Source organism: Pseudorca crassidens, chromosome 14, assembly GCF_039906515.1.
Source record: "Pseudorca crassidens isolate mPseCra1 chromosome 14, mPseCra1.hap1, whole genome shotgun sequence".
In the NCBI taxonomy this organism is placed as follows: domain Eukaryota; kingdom Metazoa; phylum Chordata; class Mammalia; order Artiodactyla; family Delphinidae; genus Pseudorca; species Pseudorca crassidens.
The window spans coordinates 9,119,779-9,143,920 of NC_090309.1; the positions used below are offsets into that span (position 1 = coordinate 9,119,779).

Consider the following 24,142-nt stretch of genomic DNA (forward strand, 5'->3'; position numbering starts at 1 on the left):
ATATTCAAAGTATTAGAAGGAAAAAACTATCAACCAAGAATCCTATAACTGGCAAAACTGTTCTTCAAAAGTGAGGGAGAAATTAAGACATTCCCAGATAAACAAAAGCTGAGGAATCTCATTACCATTAGACCTGCCTTGCAAGAAATGCTGAAGGGAGTCCTGCAGGTAAAAATGAGAGAACACTAGACAACAAGGTAAAGCCATATGAAGAAATAAAGATCACAGTAAAAGTAAATACATGGGCAGTTTAAAAGTCGGTATTATTGTAACAATGGTTTGAAACTCCACTTTTTGTTTTTTACAAGATTTGAGACTAATACATTTAAAAAAAATAGTCTAAAAGCAAGGATTATTGTCACTTTGGTTTGTAACTCCACATTTTGTTTTCTATATAATTTAAAGATTAATGTACTTAAAATAATTCTTAGTTTGTTTTTGGATACAAAAAGAAGAAATTCTGTGACGTTAACAACCAAAAGAAGTAGGGGTGGAGCTGTAAAGAAGTACACATTGAGTGTGATTGGGTTAAATCTGATCAAAATTCAAATTAGGGTGTTATAACTTTAGGATGTTAGATTAATCCCCATGGTAACCACAAAGAAAATAATATAGGAAATACACAAAATGAATTTAAACATTTCACTACCAAAAAATCAACTAAACCAAAAGATGACAGGACTACAGGAAATGAGGGAGTAAAACAGTATAAGGCATATAGAAAACTAATAGCAAAATGTCGGAATTAAGTATACTATTGAAGCTGAGCTGGTAGGAATTCAAACAAGTTTGTTGTAGATTTAAGATATAAATTATAATCTCCAGGGTAACCACTAAGAAAATAATGTAAAATATACATAAAAGGAAATGAGTGGCCAACTTCAGCTTGTGTAAGCTAAAAGAAGTCAGTTTTAGGCATATACAGTCTTATCAAGGGTATGTCAGGAATTCCCTGGCGGTTCAGTGGTTAGGGCTCCACACTTTCACTCCTGAGGGCATGGGTTCAACCCCTGGTTGGGGAACTAAGATCCCGCAAGCCACAAAACAAAACAAAAAAAAAAGAAAAAAGGATATGTCATAATAAGTGTGTAATAATTACACATAAGAGCACAAGATTTGAATTCTGACATATACTGTTTGATCCTGGACGGGTAAATATAATTTGAGTGTCTCCAGTGTATTGAGAATTGCAAGGACCACTAGAGATAGAGACAGTTGTGGCCGTTAATGCACTTTGAATTATAATGTAAGGAGATGTTATTACAAATGAAAATTAAATTATTGATATGTCTTTATAAAATTCAGGTTACAGTAGGGTTTTCAGTCTTGGCAGTATTTATATTTTGGACCAGGTAATTCCTTGCTGGGAGATGAGGAAAGAAGACTGTTTTAAGTGTTGTACGGTGTTTAGCAGCATCCCTGGCCTCTACCCTCTAGATGCCAGTAGCCCTTTCAGTTGCAACCATCAAAAATGTCTCTAGACATTGCCAAATGCCCCGGAGGACAAAATTGCCCCCAATTGGAACCACTAGGTTATAGGGATAAACTTATATATTATTTTTATGATAAGAGAATTTAATACTGTTTGGGAATATACCACATACTTATTTTCGCAGTCTTTTCCATTTGAGTGGAAGAATAGTTCATTTTCCTCCTTTATATCCCTTTGGGGTGCTCTCTGAGAGAGACTGTGCTCAGTCTGGTCTGGAATGTGGAGCCTAGCAGTGAGCTAGGCTGAGACTGGGGCCCTTAAATGCAACAGAAGAATGGAGTCTGAATTGTGGGTGGGAATTGTGCTTATCTTTGTAGATGCACAGTGAAAAGATCATTTGCAGTATGTCAAGCGTTACCAACTTTAAGTATCTGCGATTCAGTGAAGTTTACTTTGAAATATTGTAGGTATGTCTTATATTTGATAGAAGATACAGAAATACATGGCACAGACATTTTCTAGGGCCCTGAGTACTCCTGACAGACCCTTATCTCTGAGCATAAAGTTCAAAGGTTTCCACTAATCAGATGGTGAACTAGGAAATCTCAGTCTCTTCTAGGGATTACTTCATAGTTTGGTGAGCTGACCATCTTTTTTCATATGATTACTGGCCATTTATTTTTCTTTAAGTGATTTGCCTCCTGTTCTTTGCTTATATTTCAATCACAGTATTCTTTTCCCCAGTTTCTTTCTTTTTCTTTCTTTTTGCTGTTCAGTTATAAAATACTTACGTAAATAGCAGATCTTTTCATTGTTACTAATGTAACCCTTTTTTTGCTTGATTTTTCTCTTCTTTTCTGGGGGATGGGGTGGGAGGAGGCGTTTACCTTGTTTATTTTTGCTCATTCTTCGGCTTTCAACGTATTTGAATCCTTTTGTGTTAGGTATTTACAGTCTATAGTTGGGCTTTGTTTTTTCAACATGATCCTTTTGTCTTTCTTAATAGACGAGTTTATCTCTAAATGAGATAATCATGCTATATACGTGTTTAATCTATTCCATCTAATTTTTATGCCTTCCTTTTTGTTTTCTCTCAGTTTCGGGGCTTAAGTTTCGGATACGTATTTAAGATATGTTTAAACCTTCATTTCTCAAATTACTTCAGAAACAAAGTAGTGTCTATTGTGATCTTTCCTTTTCTCTCAATATTTAGGGTTGTGCTGAGATTTTTATTCTTATTATAGTTAAATGACTTTTCTATTTTGTGGCTTATACTTCAAAAACAACATTTACTTTCTGCTTTTCTAACCTTATTTCCACAGTTCCTTTACTGTATCTGCTTATCTTTCACAAGACAGCTTCCTCATTTGCAATTCTTCATGAGTAATCATCTTGCCCAGATTGTCTTCATGATGATATTTTTTTCCCCTCCAGAAAGTATACATGGGTGCTATACTTCCTGAGTCTCCTTTCTGTCAGCTCCAGATGGGGACCACAGTTTGGCATGTCCTAGAATTCTTAGGTTGTACTTTCTATTGAAGTAAAAGTGACACACAGTAAACTGTGCATGTTTAAAGTGTATGATTGTTCGACATATTATACACCTGTGAAAGTATTCCTGCAATCAAGATAATAGATATATGTATCCGTGGCCCCCAAAAGTTTACTTGTGACCCTGGGTAATCCCTCTACCCTCCTCTCCATCTCTAGGCAACGCTGATTTGCTTTCTGACACCATCAGTTTATACTTGAAATCATTTTATATAAATGGAATCGTATAGAACGTACTTTTTGGGAATTTGACTCAGCGTGATTATTTTAAGAGTTATCAATGTTGTTGCATGTATCAGTAGTTTATTTCTTTTTCCCCATTCAAATGTTATTTTCTGTTCTTTTAAAAATATTTTTTCTAAAATAATAAAGAAATATTTAATAGAGAAAAAGAAAGGTTCCTAGTCTTTGAGTTTACTCTCTTTTTATTGCTGAGTAATATTCTACTGTTCTATCCCATACCACAATTCATGTGTCACTTCATCTGTTGATGGAAATTTCGGTGGTTCCAGTAACAAATAAAGCTGCCATAAACATTCATGTATAAGTCTTTGTATGGACTTATGCTTTTGTTTCCCTTGGGCAAATATCTCAGAGTGGTCATATGGTGGGTGTTTTAAGTTTAACTTGTAAGAAATTGCCAAGCTTCTTCTAAAATGGTGATTCTGTTTTACATTCCCACCAGCAGTGTATGAAAGTTCCAGTTACTGCACATCCTTGCCAGCCCTCAGTATGGTCAGTCTTTTCCATTTTGGACATTATTGTAGGCTGTAGTGTATTGTTGGAGTTTAAATTTGCTCTCCCTTAATAACTGGTGCTGAGCATCTTCTCATGTTCTTAACGGACATTTGTAGAATTGCTCATTTTTTAAAATTGGGTGGTTTTCTTATTATTCAGATTCATAAGTTCTTCATATGTTCAAGATACAAGTCCTTCATCAAATAGGTGATTTGCAAATATTTTCTCTCAGTATGTGGTTTGCCTTTTCATTTTCATAGCAATGTCTTTTGGTGAGCGTATTTTTAAAAGTTTGATGAAGTCCAATCCATCAGTTTCTTCTTTTATGACTAGTGTTTCTTCTTTTATGACTAGTGTTTTTTTTTGTCCTGTTCATGAAATCTTTGTCTGTTTGAATGTTGCAAATATCTATTTTTTTGTTGAAACTTTATAATTTTAGTTTTTATGCTTAGAACTATGATTTATCCAAAATTAATTTGAGTGCCTGGTGTGATACAAGGGTAAGGGTTCATTTTCCCCCAAGCTTTGTTCAGTTGTTCCAGCACCATCTGTTGAAAAGATACATGTTTCTCTACTGAATTACATTGATGCCTTTGTTGAAAATCAAGTTGACTATAAACGTGAGTTCGTTTCTGAGTTTTCTCCAGTTCTGTTGATCTGTGTTGTCTGTCTTTATACTGGTGCCACACTGTCTTGATTGCTGTAGCTTTTTTTTCTATTGTAGTAAAATATGCATAACATAAAATTACAATTTTAACCATTTTTAAGTGTACATTTCAGTGGCATTAAGTACATTCGCATTTGTTTCTGCATCACCACCATCTAGCTCCAGACCTTTTATTTTCATCCCAAACCGAAACTGTGTGCCCATTAAACAACAATTCCCCATTCCCCCTACTGCAGCCCCTGGCAACCAGCATTCTACTCTCTGTCTCTGTGAATTTGTCGACTCTAAGTACCTCATGTAAATGGAATCATATAGTTTTTGTCCTTTTGTGACTGGCTTGTTTCATTTAGTCTAAGTGTAGGCTTAGTTTTCAAGGTTCATCCATGTTGTAGCATATGTCAGAATTTCCTTCCTTTTCAAGGCTGAATAATATTTTTTTGTATGTATACACCACATTTTGTTTCTTCATTTATTCATCAGTAGGTGCTTGCGTAGCTTCCAGGCTTTGCAATTGTGAATAATGCTGCTATGAACATGGATATCTAAATAACTGTTGAGTCCCTGCTCTCTGCATTCAGTTCTTTGGGGTATAAACCTAGAAGTGTGATTGCTGATCTTCTAATCCGTATCCTACACTACAGCCAAAATAATGTCTTTAACACTTAAATCGTCTAGACCACGTCTGTGTCTCTGTTTCTCCCCTGCAACTTCAGTCCCCTTGTACTACATTTAGAGTACAACACAATCCAGACTTCTTAGCATGGCTTCTTACCAGGGCACGACACAATAGGGCGCTGCCTCACCTCCAACCTCATTTCTGCTTCTCTCCCTCTTCTCTCTAAACTCCAGCCACATAGACCTGCCATCTGTTTCTTGAGCATCCAGGCTCTTTCCTGTACTAGGACCTTTGCACGTGCTGTTTTCTCCACCACCACAAAATCCCACCTCCAAACACAGCTCTTCTTTATCCTTTAGGTTTCAGTATAAATGTTATCTCTTCAGACAGGGCTTCCCTCATGACATATTTAAGCATGTCACCTATTTATTCTCTTTCATAACATCTTTCCAATTTTTCGAAAGTCCTTTTATTCAATGTATAAACACATATTTATTTCGTTTTAAAATAACTGACTCCGCCTACCCCTACCCCGCCCCGTACCTCAAGCTCCATGGTGGCAGGAACCATAATAGACCAGCACCTGCACACAGTTGGGAAGGAGTGAACAGTAGAGACACGGGTAGCCTCACACAGTAATTGGAAAGAGGACTCTTCTCATAGGATGTATTGGTTTGACAAGCTTCTAAAAATCAATCCTATTACTTTGCATTACTTCCATGTGTGTTTAAAATTTAATCCAAATTATTCTCTCATTTGAATTATATGGTGTGACAAATCATTTCATAGGGATCAGGTTTAACCTGAAAGTAAGTATAAGGTCAAAGTTGAAACTGTAATAAAATATGTTGGATATTCTGTATGTCTGTAGTATAAAGATTTGGTTTCCATGTTTTCACCATTGTTTTCTTCCTTCACAGACTGAGACAACACTTGGACTCAGTTCATACCAACAGAAAAGGTAAGGCAGTAATAGGTATATATATATATTTTTAATATATAAAATTTTATGTATTTAGTAAGATACTGACATACTTTTAGGTCTTTCTGGGGGATTCCCGCTCTCCGTTTTCCCCATACTTTTTTGGTGAGGAGGGAAAACAAGTAGTAAATCACATTATGTCATGTATTTCAAGTATTGTGTGTGGAAGACCAAGTTTAAATCTGAATTTGCATGTCGTGCATTGGGGAGCATTCCTTCCGCATCACATGCAAAGGGGTTTACTTGTAGCTGAAACTCCCCTTGCTTTGGAAGAGTTTCGGCTTTATAGCTCCCAGTGACCTCTCCCATGGTCCTCCCTGCTTTTTATGGGCTGAGCAGTGCTGCCCTCAGTTGTCATCAAGGGTCTACCTGCAGGTCCCTGGCAGAGGAAGTTACCGTATAAGGAGAGATGATTCTAATTACAGGAGACCCTAACTGGTTGTCTTGTTGACCCCCCTTGTTTGACACATGAGGACTCTGAGATTCTTAGAACCAAGGGATGTGCTAACAAGGTTAGACTGGCAGGGTTTCAGGTAGAATTCATTATCTTCTGATCACCAGCCCCGTGTTGCATTCCCTTTGATATTCTTATATCAAGTATGGAATCCTTCAGTGTTCGCTGTGTTTTCTCTCTTTAGCCAGAAGAGCGATATAGAGTTAGTTAAGAATTAGAGGGGAAATGCTTTGAAAGAGGCATAGGGGAGCCAGTGGAGGCACATGAAGGAAAGTAGTCGTGATGGAGCTTACATGGTAGGGAAGAGAGGTGAGAGTCTGCACAGTCTGCTCTGTGCTGGGGCTGTGGGTACACTCCCTGCCTTGAGACGTCTTGAAGGACAGTAGAGACACAGCTTCTGATGAGGTTATAAAGCATATGTGTTGATGAAATGACAAAGGCAATCTGCTTTCTGAAAGAAGGTGGCTCACTTGAAGAGTATATTATAATCCAATGATAGAAGCCTCAGGGCTTAGTTGTAGGGGATCAGGTACCTGAGACACATGGGTGTGCCTCACATGGTGTCTCACTTGCATCATCAAAACAGTCCACAAGGCCTAAGGCACAGCTGAGGTGAAGTTAGCCTCTGACTGCGGCTCCTGATCTCCACTACTGGCTGCCTCTACCAGCTTCTCCTTGGGGGTACCCCCATTTCTGCTGAGCATTAGAGATTGCTGAGATGGACGCTTTGTGGTTTTGAACTCCTGTAGTCATCTCTGCGCCAATTTCTGACTTCTTGTACTCCCCAGTTGTATAGTCCATTTGCTGCCCTGTGACTCTTCTAGTAAGGCAAGAGATTCAGCCCCATCCTTTCTTGTATTGCCTATACATGATCTCCTGAGTGAAAACTCTCATTCTGTAAGTGAAGCTTAACCTGCTCCAGGGAAATTTATATCATGAAAAGCTTAGTTACAAAATGATTCTGTAGCTAGTGGTGGTGAAGCTAGTCTCTGGCTACCATTTGCTCCGTCTCCACCACAAAGGTTACTATCTGCTTCAGCCCCAAGGGCTTCCAGCACATTCCGCAAAGAGAAGAGCTGCTGCTTTCACGACCTCAGGATCATGGGAAGTAAAACTATGAAAGAATTTTCCAAGATACTCTTTTTTATGTTTCTCTCCTACCTTCTGGTTCACCCTTTCTAATTTGTGTTAATACAGTTATCAATTACATGATAATATTTTGTTTAAAAAGATGCCAGCTACATAATATAATGGTGGATAATGTGCACATAGTGTTCCATCAGTGTTTATTTTAGTTGAACACCAAAATGTTATAATGAGTACCAGTAATGATTTAATATTTTGGGACGTGAGGCCACCTTTTATGAATGTCTTTTCCTAGGGTTGTGGAGCCCTATGGTGGGAGATTAGGAATTAAAGAGACCTGAGTTCTGTGTTCACCAGATGTGTAGCCTGGAGAAAAACTATTTAACTGCTCTGAGCATGACTTTCATTTGCAGACTGGGCAAGATCATTTCTCGGCCTGATGTATCTTATATGTGATATAAGGCTATGCATTATATAAGGTTGCTGTAAGGACCAAATGAGAGACTTATTTGGGTAACAGTAGTTTGCAAACATTAAAATGTTACATAAGTTGTGGGTGTTGGTTAATTTATTTGTTCAGTCATTCAGCAAATATTTACTGGAATCTTTACATACACCAGGCATTGTTCTAAGAATTAGTGATTCAGTCATTGTGTTTGTTATCTATTGCTATGTAATAAATTACTTCCAAACCTAGAAGCTTAAAACAGCAGACATTTATTATTTTTCTGCTTCCGTGAGTGAGAAATTTAGGAACAGCTCTACTAAGTAGTTGTGGCTCAGGGTCTCTCGTGAGATTTCAGCCAAGACATCAACCGAAGCTGCAGTCATCTGAAGGCCTGGTCCCGGTGGGTCCTCTCCAAGATGGCTCACTCACATACTATTAGCAGAAGGCCTCAGTTCCTTACTGGCTGTTGGCAGGAGACCTTAGTTCTTTGCCGTGTGGAACTCTCCGTAGGACTGCTTGAATGTTCCTGTGTCACAGCAGCTGGAGACCCTAGAGCAGGAGATCCAAGAGAGAGCACAAGGAGGAAGCCACAGTGTCTTTTGTAATTGGGTCACACAGTCACTTCTACCATATATTATTCATAGGAAGTTACCCCCAAGGAGAGCAGAATTAAGCCCCCACCTCTTGAAGAGAGGCAGATCAGAGAATTTGTGAACACATTTTAAAACTACCACAGTGCTGGCTGGGCCAGATAGTCAAGACTCCTGCCCTGGTAAAACCTGTGTGCTAATGGGGAAAATAGACAACAAGCCACCAAATAAATGAACAAAGTATCAGTTAGAGAAAGGTCTGGGATAGACAAGACTCCATTGCTTCTTTAGATTTGACCATAACGAAGGCCTCTCTGAAATGATGTTTCAGCTTACCTGGTGAAAATCTTAGGGCAGAGCATTTCAGACAGAGGAACAGCTAGTGCAAAGGTTTGATATTGGGAGCAGTGTTGTTATTATATTATGTTGTTATAAGAGCTGGAAATGTTGGTGTATACAGTTAGGTAAGAAGGATACATGTGTGTATCTGTGTGTGTATGTGTATACACAGTGTCCACAAGAAGAACCAGAGTCTTCTGATCTTTAAGTTTCCTGGTATCTCTAGGATATAAGCCAAAAATACTGGGCTACGGAGTACTTTTCAAATTAAGGTGGTTGAGGTTCTTTAATTGACTGTATAGTTTGCTTTTTATTAAGTACAACCATTTTGGTTGCCTACAGTTAACCATAAGCATCTAGAAGATTATAGTTAGAGCCAGAACTTGCTAATACCTTAATGGCAGATAAAGTCTGCTCACAATTGCAGTTTGTCTAATATCTGTTATAAATTTTGTGAAAAAGTTAAAAGGAATGTTCTTAAGTTGTTTTTTAAGATTCCATTTGGGTTTATACTTAGATTAATTTTCTAGCTCTGGAGCTTTTAGCCATACATGAAGTGACATATATGCAAAAAACAGTACTACTTTGCATAGATCTTGAAGACTGTAGTAATTTTGATGGTAGACTTAAACCCAGCCATATCAAATATTATAATAACTGTGAATGGTTTCAACACCAGTTGTCAGACTAAACCCGTCAGCCGTCGGAAGTGGCTGTGATGAACCCCCTCAACTTTTGATTGTTCAGTGAAGTCTTTCTCTCTCCTTGATTTCTGAATGACAGCGTTGCTGGGTATAGTATTGTTGTTTGACAGTTATTTTCTTTCAGTAGTTTGAATGTCATCCCACTCTCTCTTTGCCTACAAAATTTCTGTTGAGCAATCCACCTGTACGGTACCTCCTTCTTATCTGCGGGGCATACATTCCAAACACTACACTATTACTGATAGTACCAAACACTATATATACTCTGTTTTTTTCCTATACTGACAGTGGATCACATATACAGCAAGGGTACAGTAGACAAAGGGATGATTCATGTCTCGGGCAGGGCAGAGCAGGAAGTTTCATCATGTTGCTCAGAAGGGTGTGCAGTTTAAAACATGTATTTTTTATTTCAGGAATTTTTCATTTAATATTTTCAGACCATGGTTGACCGCATGTAACTGAAACTACAGAAAGTGAAACCACAGTTGAGGGGGGACTAATGTAGTCTTATGGGGTGGGGAGTGGGGTGTTCCTTGTATGTGATGTGTCACTTTTGCTACTTCCAGAATTCTCTCTTTGCCTTTGACTTTTGACAGTTTAATCATAATGTGTCTCATTGTAGGCCTTTTCAAGTTCAACCTGTGTGGGGTTCTTTGGGCCTCATAACTCTAGATGTCCACTTATCTCTCCACAACACTGGGGGAGCTAGATGTCCACCGTGGGCTCTCTCTTTCCCATCTGAGAAACTGTAGGCGCTAGGGGGCCCTCTCAGTGCAGCCTGGTAGAGAGGTGATATGACCAGAGTATAGCCATTTCTCTTACCTTTCTAATACAGTTTTTTTCTTCTTCTTCTTCTTTCCTGCTCTCTGTGGTCCAAGGATGTTCTTGAGCCTCACCCCTGTGTTTTGGGATTTTCACAATGGTATCTCATCTATGGGTCGTTGTTGGGTGGTGTTCTTGTGAGGGGGACTGAAGTCAAGAATGACCTACGTCACCATCTTGATGATGTCACTCCCCAAAAGACATCATTGATAATAGGAAAAGGAGGGACAGGGAGAAGATACAGTACATACATTTGACAAAGGACATGTATCTAGAATATATAAAGAACTCTTAAACTCAAAATTAAGACATCCCAGTTAAAATACTTTGAACAGACACTTTGCAAAAGAAGATATCTGATTGGGCAGTAAACAAATGAAAAGATGTTCAACATCATTAGTCCTTAGGGAAATGAAAATTTAAGCTAAAATGGATTTATTGGAAAATATTGATATAGGAGTAATCTGTATCTTTTCTCTTAAGTCACTATATAGCTGTCTCTAATAAAAGTCATACAGGGGACCATTTTAAACTGTTGGTGACTTTTTAAAAGGTTTTACTTGTTAAAGTGGTTTTATTCCCCTCTTATTTCTGCTTGCAACGCTTACTGTGGATCAAGCTACAAAAGAGTAGTTCCCAAGTGTGAGAGTGGACATAAAAGTGCCTGTTTCTGGGCTCCATACTAGATGTAAGGAATCAGAATCGAGAGGCGCGGGGCCCTGGAATCTGCATTTCTGCAAGCATCCTAGATGATTAAGATGTAGGTAGACCACAAATCATTCGTTATGAAATACTGGGCCGAAGAGAACCTTTTGTTTAGGTAGTAATTGCCCCTAGAAAAATATTTTAAATTTCACAGTTTAAACAAATTCCCAAAGCTCCAAGAATGTTTTGTGTGCTTCATTTGGGAAGGTCTTGTGTGCTTAATTTCGACCTAACAGTTCACCAGGCAACACAGATTTCATGTATCTCTCCAGTTGTTCCCTCGCTTGAAGTCAGAATAGCCCTTATTCATCTCCTTCTCCCCAAATAAACAGTTAATGTTTTAGTGAAAATAAAATATTGTATTGAGTTTCAGAAAAAATACAATCACTGCCGAAAGCATAAAATCATGTTATTACTTTTATAATGTCTAAGATTCTGTTTCTTTGAAATTGACAAAGGGCACCGTTTTTCATATTGCTTCTTCCCCAGTTTATTTTTCAACATTATGGATTTGTAGACATTTGCTTTCTGTTAATAAAGCACTAAGGAGTGTCATGGCCATTCTAAATAAACAGTAGCAGCCATTTCAATCAGCTGTAGGTATGTGATAGCTATGTTATTGAATTTTGGGTTTTGTTAAGATAAGATTATCCCTATGACAATTTGTGTTGTACCCACTCAAATATTAAATTGGTCCTTAGATATAGATCTGCTGTTGTTTTGAAAATATGCATTTATTTATGAGAGAATTATCTGTTATGTATTGTCCCCTCTATCTCATATTCTGTGAGCATCCTGTAAGTGTCACGATAACAATTGGCTGGACACCACTTCTTTGGAACATTTTATGGGAGGTCTTAGCCCACATAAGGCACGAAAAAGGAAAACAAGGTCTAAGGATTTAAAAGGAAGAAACAGAATTGTTGTTACTTGCAGGTGATCTGTCTACAGAGACAATTCAAGATAGTGATCATTTTAGCAACACATATAATGGCAGGGGAAAATCTAAGAGAATTTATAGACTGTTAGAATTAACTCACCAAAATGCCTGGGTTTAAGATCAGTACCCCCAAATCAGTAACTTTTTAATATAAAGCAATAACCATGTATATCTATCTGCCTACTTGACATCTCCATCTAGATAAGACATCTCAAGTTTAAATGTCTAAAACAATACTCTTGAATCCCTACCCAACTACCCTTCCCCACTTCCAACCTACTCTTGCATGTCATGACTACGTATCCAGTTTCTCGGGCCAAAATCTTAGAGTTAAGTCATCTTGATGCCTCTCTTCTTTCTCTTACACTCCAAAATCAATCCATCAGCATGATGTCTCTAGCTTCCAAAAATATTCAGAAAAGAGCCACTTCTCACCACCCTCCCTTGCAGTCATCCTGGACCACAGTGGCTGTCCCCTCCTCTCTGGACAACTGCAGGGCCTTCATGCTTCACTCTTGGGCTCATGCAGTCTCTTCTTCATACAGCAGCCAGATTTGACCTTTTAAATGTGTTAGATCATGTTACTTCCTTGCTCAAAACACTGTAGGCGCTTATTGTTACACTGAGGATAAAATCCAGACTTCTGCAAGGAGACCTGGCCTCTGTACCGCTCTGGTCTCAGCTCCGGTCTCCTCCCCCTCCTTCCTGTACTCTGGCCACTTCAGCCTCCTGGTTCCTCATCATGCCAAGGACATTCCTGCTTTCTTCCTCCAGATCGCCACCAGTCAGGTCTCAGCCCCAGTGTCCCTCCTCAGAGAGACCGTCTATGTTCCTGCTGTGTTTGATTTGTCTTTATATGCTGGACGTCATCACGTGATGTGTTCTATTTTGTTTTCCCCATTGGCATGTTAGTGCCATGAGAACAGGCTCTTTGTTCTCATGGCCCAGCCACTAGACAGCCCCTGACATTCAGTATATTTGTGTTGAGTGAATGGGGTGTGCACCGCACCTTTTTCCCTTGCCTGGCCACTTTAAACATTTCCACTTGAAGTTTGGGGATTAGGCTCTCAGTTCTGTGAGAGAAAAAAAAACTGTATCTTAATCTCCTTTGTATCTCTAGCATCTAACACAGTCATTGTTTATATATGTGTGAATTACTGACTTAGACACATTTACTTTATGCATTAATTTTTTTTTCCTTGACTGGATGGAGATTTTATGTAAGTGTGAGTTTCACACTGTTAAAACTGATGAACTCATCAGTATCTATTGTTTTAAAGGAGCTGAAGAGTATCCTCGTTACAGTATGTCTAAGAAGGGCAGAAATCAAGAGGGGGTAGATTCTGTACCTCTGGCTACATGTGGCAGCTGCCTTGTGAGGAATTGTGCCTTCATTTTCCCAGTGTCTTTAGTTTTGTGCTTTAGTAAAGTATAGTCTTACATTTGGTCTTTTCCTTCTCGTGTTTGTCATCTTTAATGTTCAACATATGTAGAAGGATTGTCAAGCAGCACAGAGTAATACTCTTAATTGCTAAGGCTAAAAACACTTTTAAACCTTATTTTTTTAAGCTCAATTATTCCACTGCTCAGACTATTTAATCTTTATTGAATTGAGTTAAATCTAGATCTTCCACATTTTCTGTATGTCCTTGTCTATTTCTATTGTATTTCCTGAATGAAATTACATCATGTGAAGCTTGTGCTCTTTTGAATTGCAGAGGTGATGGAAATAAAGTAGTCTCACAGAATGGGTTTTGCTCTTACATCATTTCTTAAAATACAGCAGAAAGATAATCTACTGTTTAGAAACTTTAGTGTCTGAATGACTTTCTCCCTCTCTCAGTATGTAAACAGATGACTTTAGGTATGCGGACCTCCTCTCCAAGGTTATTTATACTTTGCATCAATGTTAGGTCATGGTGATGTCTAGGAGGTTTGCTTATTCAGGAATCTGTTTTAGTGAGAAGTTCTAGTATCAAGGGGAATAGTTAGAAATGATACTCAAATATTTAGGCCAAGACATCATAGATCAGTATGTTCCAAACTCTCAGATTAAAAAGATATTTCAGTTCTTGGAAATTTCTATCCCCAAATTGACTCTTGTTTAGTTCTTTGACACTCTAGTTACAATGGGATCATGAGTTTTTATCTCTATAAATTGCCTTCCAAGTACAAGTAATTATTTATTGTTCATTGTACATGTATTAAAAATCCAAATGAGACAGTTCCGTGGCGGCCCAGTGGTTAGGACTTGGCGCTTTCACTGCGGTGCCCCAGGTTAAATCCCTGGTTGAGGAAATGAGGTCCCTTAAGCCGCACGGTGTGGCAAAAAAAAACCCAAATGAACATATTAAGATATATTGTTATCAGTTATATCAACCAAATAAATTTCAGCAGTCTATTTGAGCAGTTTCTGTTTTTGCATACCTTTGAATAGGAAAAACACTCCTTTTTTTCCACCATTTTTTAAAACAAATGTTTATTGATTTCCTCTAATAAAAAAGGAACGCCATATTTCTAATATAAGACTCCACTTTTCTTAAAGAAACTTTATCATGACAAAACTCAAGTGTCTGACTTTGGTTTGGGGAAACACATATGTTGAAGAATTGCTTCTTAGGCTGTTTTCTTTTTACTTACAGTATATCTCTGTACCGGGGTAATTGCAGACCTATACGATTTGAGCCACCAATGCTGGATTTCCATGAACAGTAAGTTTAAAATTTTCAGGCCATAGCAATATTATATATATTTTATGCATGCATTTGTCTTGCCTTTTGCCTGTGTTATCTTGTATGAGAAAGTTACATGTTTTAGTCATCAGGAAAGTAAATAATGTTGAATACAGTTTGAAAATGGGAAGTAAGTATCTGTTATGAATCTAACATATAATATTAAAGTTTGAAGTTTGAAAAATATCCACATTTTGGAGTCTCTGGTTCAGAGGATCTTATCTTCAGAAGCAGCATTAAACTTGGTTACCTTTCTGATTAGCACTTCATTTCCAGTTTTATTATTTAACGTTTTTCCTTGTGGATGTGGAAGAATATATTAATTTGTTTGATGTATATGCTTTTAAATTACAAACTTTTATACATCATCAAATAAATAATATTATCACCAACTCAGGAGGCCAAACAAAAGCAGATCCTACAGGAAGACAAGGTCCAACCACAGAGTACTTCCTCAAACCATAGTTCTGCTTACCTTCTGCCTCTGGGTCTCAGGTTTTGCACATCTCAGATACACTGAGGGGAAGACAAGTCTTCACCCGTATTTGGTTCCAACCCAATTTAGCAGGTAGGTAAAGAGAACATCTTAAATGATATAACTTCTAGAGTAATGCCACTCTGGTAAGTTAGCAGAAGAAAGGAAGTTTTTTTAAATTTGTTTGTCCTTTTTTTTTAAAATAATTTTTATTGGAGTAAAGTTGATTTACAATGTTGTGTTAGTTTCAGGTGTATGGCAAAGTGAATCAGTTATGCATATACATATATCTACTCTTTTTTAGACTCTTTTCCCATATAGGTCTTTACAAAATATTGGGTAGAGTTCCCTGTGCTATACAGTAGGTCCTCATTAGTTATCTGTTTTATATATAGTAGTGTGTATATGTCAATCCCAATCTTCCAATGTATCCCTCCCACTCCTTTACCCCCCCCACCCGGTGACCATAAGTTTGTTTTCTACATCTGTGACTCTGTTTCTGTTTTATGAATAAGTTCATTTGTACCATTTTTTTAGATCCCACCTATAAGCAATATCATATGATATTTGTCTTTGTCTGACTTCACTCAATATGACAATCTCTAGATCCATCCATGTTGCTGCAAATGGCATTATTTCATTCTTTTTTATGGCTGAGTAATATTCCATCGTATATATGTACCACATCTTCTTTATCCATTTGTCTGTCGATTGGCATTTAGGTTGCTTCCATGTCCTGGCTATTGTAAATAGTGCTGCAGTGAACATTGGGGTGCATGTATCTTTTTGAATTATGGTTTTCTCTGGATATATGCCCAGGAGTGGGATTGCTGGATCATATGTTAGCTCTATTTTTAGTTTTCTAAGGAACCTCCATAGTGGCTGTACCAATTTACATTCCCACCAACAGTGTAGGAGGGTTTCCTTTTCTCCACACCCTCTCCAGCATTTATTAGAAGAAAAGAATTTAAAAGGGAAGTCGGTAGGGGGAGCTGTATGCAGGTCTATTCTGATTCAATAAATGAAAACTGTAATTTTTTTAATGTTGTCAAAGTTGTAGTTAACCGTTTTCTACTAGTGAAGACATTAAATTTAAATAATTTCTGTTTAAATATTTCAGGGTATTTTTAAATTTGGAAGTGTATTAATCTTTTGATTTGAAACCAGGTACCTGAAACTGTTCTTCTACACTAAGATGTTAATGTCAAGTTTTCATTTAGTTTTTACATGTACCACAGTAGGCAGCCTTGCATTTTTTAACATTCTTTAATTAATTCTGTAATAATTTCTTTACAATCTCAAACCTAGAGTAATCAAATATATCAGTTATACTTGTACAAAACCATGGTAGAGTAGTCAGCATAAGAAGAGCTATCTGGTAACAACTCCATCTTTTCAGGTGTTTACAGAGATCATGGATTTTTGGGGTGGGGCTGCAGAGAGAAGTTTGTGTGCTTCCTTTTGTACCTACAGATGGAATCAGTATTTGCAAGTAGTCGCTATATAAATAGTAAAATTGACTTGTGGGTGTTAGGTTTAAAGACCACAATGTTCAGATAGGAAATACATCACTGTTGTTTCTGTCCTATAAAAAGGTTTAGAAACGATGTTGAGATGGCAAAAACATAGAGTTCTTAATCCAGTCACAGTAATATATCACCCATAGTCTCCTTCTGTCAAATGCCAAGATATTTAATGAAACATGGCATGCATTTTGATCTTTAGCAAGAAGGTTCATTATTTTTAAAATAATGATGAGTTCTATCTCTCTGATGAACTCCAATCTAGGACTGTGGCATGGGCCATGTTTATGATGACACCATGAGCCTGGGGACAGAGGAGATCAGGGTACAGTAGCAAAACTTTAAGTCTAACATAGTGAGTATTCTTACTTTGAAAAGCTTAGCAGTAACCATTTTAGAGAGATTGTTTCAAAAGTTATATCCGGGCTTCCCTGGTGGCGCAGTGGTTGGGAGTCCGCCTGCCGATGCAGGGGACACGGGTTCGTGCCCCGGTCCGGGAAGATCCCACATGCCGCGGAGCAGCTGGGCCCATGAGCCATGGCCGCTGAGCCTGCGCGTCCGGAGCCTGTGCTCCACAACGGGAGAGGCCACAACAGTGAGAAGCCCGCGTACCGCAAAAAAAAAAAAAAAAGTTATATCCAACGTTTTTCACTTCATTTTTTTTTTAAGGGAGTTTTGAAAATTTCATGCATCCCCTGAGATAAAGAAATTTTCAGGTGTGCAAAATATCTGAATTGAAATTGGTAATTCCTGTTCCAAATTATCTGTCCCTCAACGCTTTACATAATGAATGCCCCACCCCTAAATAGGAGAAATTGAGATAAGGGCAAGCAAAATTCTGGACTGGTAGTTTTAACCTTTTTTGGATCATGGTTTTCTTTAAGAACAGATGAAAGCTATCAGAACCTCTTCCTTCCTTTCCCCAAATGCACACACACACAGTTGCACATACAAATAACATTTTGCACATAGGTTCAAGGGTTTTATAGCCATCCCCATCAAAGTCCATATCTGGATCCTTAAGCACTAGTAAAGAATTCCTGTTCTAGGCCACAGATTATTAAATCACCACTACAAAATTTACTGGGGTTTTGCCCAATATGCTAGCAGTACATGTTCACTGTGGTATACTTAGAAAATGCTCATCAAGAGAAAGAAGCAAAAATTTACCAGTAATCCAACCACCCAGAAACATAAACATTGAACTTCTATCCTTCAAGTCCTTTTTCTGTGTATCTGTATTTATTTATTGAGTTACAAAAATATAACAGTATTTTCTGACCATAAACTATTTTATAACCTGCTTTCTTTTTTAAAAAATAAATTTATTTACTTATTTATTATTGGCTGCATTGGGTCTTCATTGCTGCCCATGGGCTTTCTCTAGTTGTGGTGAGCGGGGTCTACTCTTCGTTGTGGTGCGTGGGCTTCTCATTGCGGTGGCCTCTCTTGTTGCGGAGCACAGGCTCTAGGCACGCAGGCTTCAGTAGTTGTGACATGTGGGCTCAGTAGTTGTGGCTTGCGGGCTCTAGAGCGCAAGCTCAGTAGTTGTGGGTCACGGGCTCTAGAGAACAGGCTAAGTAGTTGTGGTGCATGGGCTTAGTTGCTCCGAGACATGTGGGATCTTCCCAGACCAGGGATTGAACCCATGTCCCCTGCATTGGCAGGTAGAGTCTTTTTTTTTTTTAACATCTTTATTAGAGTATAATTGCTTTACAATGTTGTGTTAGTTTCTGCTGTATAACAAAGTGAATCAGTTATATATGTACCTATGTTCCCATATCTCCTCCCTCTTGCATCTCCCTCCCACCCTCCCCACCCCTTCCCTCTAGGTGGTCACAAAGCACAGAGCTGATCTCCCTGTGCTATGCGGCTGCTTCCCACTAGCTATCTGTTTTACATTTGGCAGTGTATATATGTCCATGCCACTCTCTCACTTCGTCCCAGCTTCCCCTTCCCCCTCCCTGTGTCCTCAAGTCCATTCTCTACGTTTGCGTCTTTATTCCTGGCAGGTAGATTCTTAACCACGCACCACCAGGGAAGTCCCTAACCTGCTTTCTAAACATATATACTGTGCATTTTTTTATTCCATAGAATTTTCTGTTACATTATTTTGTGGTATCAAAGAACAGCAAATTGTATGGATATATTTTTTAAATTCATTTATTGTTTTAAACTCTTTGGTCTTATAATCAGTGCTGAAACTAATGCTTTTAAGCACAACCATTACTAGTTCCTCAGGAGAGTCCAAAAAAAATGGAATTAGGAGGTGAAAGGATATGCAGAATGTAAAACATTTTTAGTTAGTATTTAGGCTAGAGAGTAATTAGGCGTCATGTACAAGGAGCACCGATAGCAATCAATGAATTAATCTACGACTGGAGAGGACGATGTGCTGAAGATGTGCGAACAGACAGATGCACACCACTACAGACGAGGGTTGGGTTATACGATGAAGAAAATTGTTTGAAGCAGACTGTGAGCTCTTGGTTACAGGTTAGACTGGACTGTTCCCCAAAGCAGCAAATTTATATGCTGCTGCAAAAGAGCGGAAACAAAAGGAAAAAAAATTTACCCTTAATTTAAACTTTTCTGTGTCCAGCCTGAGAGCACTGAAGAGTTTGTTTTTATCTCATAAAGGTAGAAGTGGATCTATAGAAGTAGGAATTGGGAGCAGATGTGAATACATGTATTAGGGTTCAATCAGAGGAACAGATCCAGTCAGATCCAGTGTTGTGTGTGTGTGTGTGTGTGTTTGTCCGTATATGTTTATGTGTGGAGTTTTTATAAGGAATTGGCTTATCTAATTGTGGGAGCTGGTTAAGCAAGCCCCAAGTGTACAGGGGCAGGCACTCAGGAAGGGAAAATTGCGAGCAGGCTGGAGCCTCAAGGGCAGGACCTGAATATTGATGTCCACAGGCCGGCACTTGGGGAGGGTCCCAAGGAAGCAGGCCAGTCTCACATCCAGCTGTTGTTGGGAGTCTCTTAGCTCAGATGACGGCCAAACTCTCTTTGAAAGCTCCAGGCATGTTATACATACTTTAAGAGGCTCCTCTCCAAAAAGAATTTTTCATAGAAGGTTTCATGCAGTCATACAGAAAAATAGAACAGATAGTGAATATATTCTTAAACTAAATTCAATAATTAAAAATTTTGCCATATTCATATTTTTGTTCATTTTTTTAATCATTTGTAGCAGACATAATGGCATTTCATGCCTACATTCTGCATAAGTACAGTACCATCATTGGTATTGTAAGAAAATTAACAGTAATTAGAGTGCCGTAATCCGTCTGTTTTGGTCAGTGCTGTTGTTTGGTTCTAAGTGATAGAAATCTAACTGAAAGGAGTTGAGCAAAAATAAGGATATACTAGAAGGAATTCCAAGGACTGTAATATATTTGCAGAAAGTTCACAGTTGCAGTGGGACCTGGGAACGACGTTATCCAGCACCACTAGGCCTTTCTTCTGCCCGCCCCCATCTCTTATCTCTGCCCCACTTGCTGTTGGCTTCTTCTCTCCCACTGCCCGTATCTTTTCCCTACAATGATGAGAGCAAATCTACTGACTGTTCTTGAGACCCGCATTCTCTAGCCTCCCTTCCTCGGGGAATAATAGCTTCTTTTACTTTAGTTGGAAAAATCTCAGAGTAGTACAGTCATCACCCTGGCTTAGGTGAGGTGGCTACCTCATCACTCAGATAAGGACGGTGTTTGGTAGTGGACGTGTTTTCCAGGGGGTGTCTCTGTAATTATCAGGGTTTCACCCAGAGAAAGAAAAGTCATGCAGTGGGTAGGAACTCCAGTTGAAGCCCGTTACAACCTCCCTGGCCCATTGAACCTCCAGTGACCTTCAGTCCTCTGTAAAACACGCCTTCCCCAGCCTGCCTAGCAGAGGTAGAAACTGCCTTCCCCCTGCTTCCATGGTGTGGCGTTCACTCCACAGAGCTGGGATGGATCCACACCCAAAATTTGCTTTAGGCGTCAAGACTGGTTCACACACCAAGAAGGGCTGGAGAGATTTATTATCCTCACATAATGAAGCTTTCTGGGGAGAGCAGAGAGGGCTCCCAAGGTCTGAAAAATGGCTTGAGAGAGCAGAGAAAGGAAACTGGCTTGGCTCTTATGCTTAGGGGGTGAGGCTAGGCAGGCTTGCATGGTGTGAACTTCTTAGTAGATTGGAGAGAGAGTGTGCAGGCTTCCCTGTGGGCTTGCCCAGATGTGGGGCATAAGGTGAAGGGACATTGTGGGGCTTGAAAACTGTCAGCAATGAGACATCAAAACTGGAATTGGGTTCTTCATCACACCTGACATCCTCTGCTAACTTCTGTCAGTGCTGGTTATTGCTCTAATTGGTTCTTCTGACGTCTGCTTCCCTACTAGACCCGACTATCAAGATAAATACGCACTATTTATCTTTACATATCTGGCACATACTTCACACTTAACACATGCCGTACATTGTCTTTAAGTCCAGCAAGATTACCTGCTGACTTCTTCTGCTACAGTAAAATTCGTTTTGCATTTTCAAGTGTTTTTTGCAGCACTTCATTAAACATTTGCTATACCTTTTCTTCTTGATCCAGCAATGTACTGATTTAATTAATGCCCATGCTGTAAATGTTTCATTAGCTTCATATGTCTAGCAGTAATTTTAGGACTTGAGAAGTAGCCTTAACAGAACACTTCATAATATTCTCTTCCAGAAATTGTAAGTAATCAGAAATCATTGTTCAGTGTACCTTGACTTATGCACTGAAGTTTTGCCTTATGTTTTCTGTGAACTACTTCTACTGCTTGTGGTCATTTTTTCTAAACCAGAAGCCATTCTTAATTTTAAAACACCCTTTGCAGTAACTGGAAGAACTTTTGAGTCGGATGAAATTTATCACTCCAGGTTGCCTTCAGTTGCCAACCAGGGTCTCCAAGACGGTTTCCTGTCCTTTAGCAAGGATGCAGCTCTAGTTCCGTGGCTGCTTTCTAAACCGCCGTGGCCTCACTCCTCTCACTACCCTGGCCGTCCCTACCGCCCTCTAGAATGTCTTTGACGTTTGATCAAATTAACTTTCTTGAAAAATAGGCTTTCTTTGTTTACATCCGTTTTGTTTAAATTTATTCTTTGATTCTACTTTTTTGCCCCTTCCCTCTCCCTCCCTCTCCCTCTGCCCTTCTCTTCTTTCCCCCCTTCCCCCCTCTCTCTCTCTAGCAGTCAGCCTGGAGCAATCTTGGGCCTGACCACCACCTTCCCCCCACCCCATGCTTTACTCACCCCCCCCCCCGCAGTTATTTATGCCAGTGCTGTTAAATATTTTTCTGTTTCCATAACAACTCCTTTTCTCAAACATTTATTGCAGATTTAAAAGATTCTTTGGGTGGGATCTTGTTTTACTGAGTTCTTTGGTTTATATAATTATTAAGTGAAGAAAATCTTGATTTCAAATCTAAAAGTTTAAAACAGAGACTTAATGGCTTTTAAAACGGTGGAAATTGAATAAACTTGCTAAAAATGGAGGTGTTTATTGTCAAGTTCAGTTGATGAGAGGCATTTCTCCCTAATCACTTTTTGGTATTCCGAGAAAATCAAGTAGGCCCTCTTTTCTAAAGGGATGTTTGGTGCTTTTTAGCTTTCCAGTTTATAACTGTTCAACCAACACTCCAGCTCAGCCCTCAGTCTAAAATGTGTTTGAGACGATGGTCAGATTTTGTGGTAATCGAGTGGTCAAAGTAGTGCATATTGATTTGGCCCAAATTCCTGCCAAAAGTTGTGTTTAATAGACTGCTGTGTCACTGTCATTCACAAAGTTTGCCTGAGGGCAGCTACTCAGCCATTTCTTTGGCTGTTTCGTGGCACTGCATTGTCATCTTTCTGTGGCTAGAAAAATTGCCATTGACCACAAAATTGCAGCTTACTTTCCAAGCTAGTCTCTAATTCATGAGTGCTTCTTCCTAATTCTTTTGAGCCTCAGACTCTTGTAAAATATGGACAGTTAGTCAGAAGCTCTGCTCTTGAGAGAACAGCTGTATATCTCAGCTTGGTTTATCTATAAATAATTCACACTAACCCCCTTGGCCCTCCTCCTGTCTTTGGAGCAGCTGATAATGGAAACAAACTGGACCAGCACACTAGCAGGCATTTGAAAATCTTTGTCTTATTTTTAAATCTTACCTGTCTAGCCAAGCAGTCACACATGATGCTTATGACAGGCAGGATTCTAAGATGCCCCCCGATTCCTGGCCCCTAAGGTGCTCATTCACCTTCTCCCAATTGTATTCAATCAAACACTCATCTAGATGTTGCTGTAGAATTTTCAAAGAATTTTGAAAATGTAATTAAGGTCCCAAATCAGTTGACCTTTAAGATAGGGAGGTAATCTGGGCACCTGACCTAACCACACATGAGCCCTCTACATCTGGCTGTGGCAGTCAGAGACAGAAATGTCGGAGATTTGAAGCATGAGAGGTATTTGATGCAAGGGAGTTTCTTTGTGTTGGTTTTGGAAAGGGCAGGGGCCGTATGGCAAGAGGCTGAGAGCAACCTAAACGTTGCCAGCAACCTGCATGAGCTTAGAAGGGGACTTTGAGCCGTGATGTGTGAGACCCTGAGCAGATACACCAGTCATGCTGTGCCTGGACTCCTACCGTACAGAACTGAGAGATGATAAATGGGCATTGCTTTAACCCTCTCGGTGTGTGGTACTTTGTTAGGCAGCATAGAAAACTGATGCACTGCTTATTTACTCACAAGTAAATTTGTATTAGTACTTGAGCATAGTTTTCCATGGTTCAGTGTGACTTCTCTCCTCAGTCTTCCACTTTGTCAAGGGAATTGAGGAGAGGGAGAGGCAGGGGAAGCTGTTTGTATGAGGTCTGTAAGTTGGTCCATCCAAGGAGACCTCCCTCTGCTTCCATGGTCTGGACCACCTGGAACTGCAGGAAGCCTGCTCTGTGTGTGCATGAGTGGCTGGAATAGCCTGCTGACGCCTTCCCTCAGTTCTTGTTACTCCAGACTTCTCTCGGCAACGTAAGTAGATGACCCTTCTCCAAGGGTTCATTTCCGGAGGGTGTGGCTTAGGGCCTTTCCTCTTTGATCCCTAGAAGAAAGGGTAAGGCCAGCCTCACCGGCATTGCAAACCAAGCTTTCTGATCCACCCCTGCTTCCAGGCTCCTAGAACCTCCAGGCTTCTTTCCTTACCCCAGAGCCCTCTCCTGTAGCAGGCCATCTTCAGTCCTGTCTTCTTCAAGGATCCCCCAGAGTACTTGTCTGTGTTATACCCTGTCTTCTTTATCTAAACTGAGATTGATTGCACTGAGGTCAATGGAGGAAAAACATTAAGAA

The 24,142-nt window shown here is 39.3% G+C and overlaps 1 protein-coding gene across 4 annotated transcripts in view; it reads left to right on the forward strand.

Moving 5' to 3' along the window:
• Positions 1-24,142, forward strand: part of TMEM131 (transmembrane protein 131) — a 192,498-nt gene that overhangs the window by 58,084 nt on the left and 110,272 nt on the right. For all 4 annotated transcript variants that reach the window (XM_067704232.1, XM_067704233.1, XM_067704234.1 and 1 more), the window contains exons 3-4: positions 5,925-5,965; positions 14,720-14,788. In XM_067704232.1, the coding sequence (XP_067560333.1) occupies positions 5,925-5,965; positions 14,720-14,788 (110 nt within the window). The remainder of the gene's footprint in view (positions 1-5,924; positions 5,966-14,719; positions 14,789-24,142) is intronic.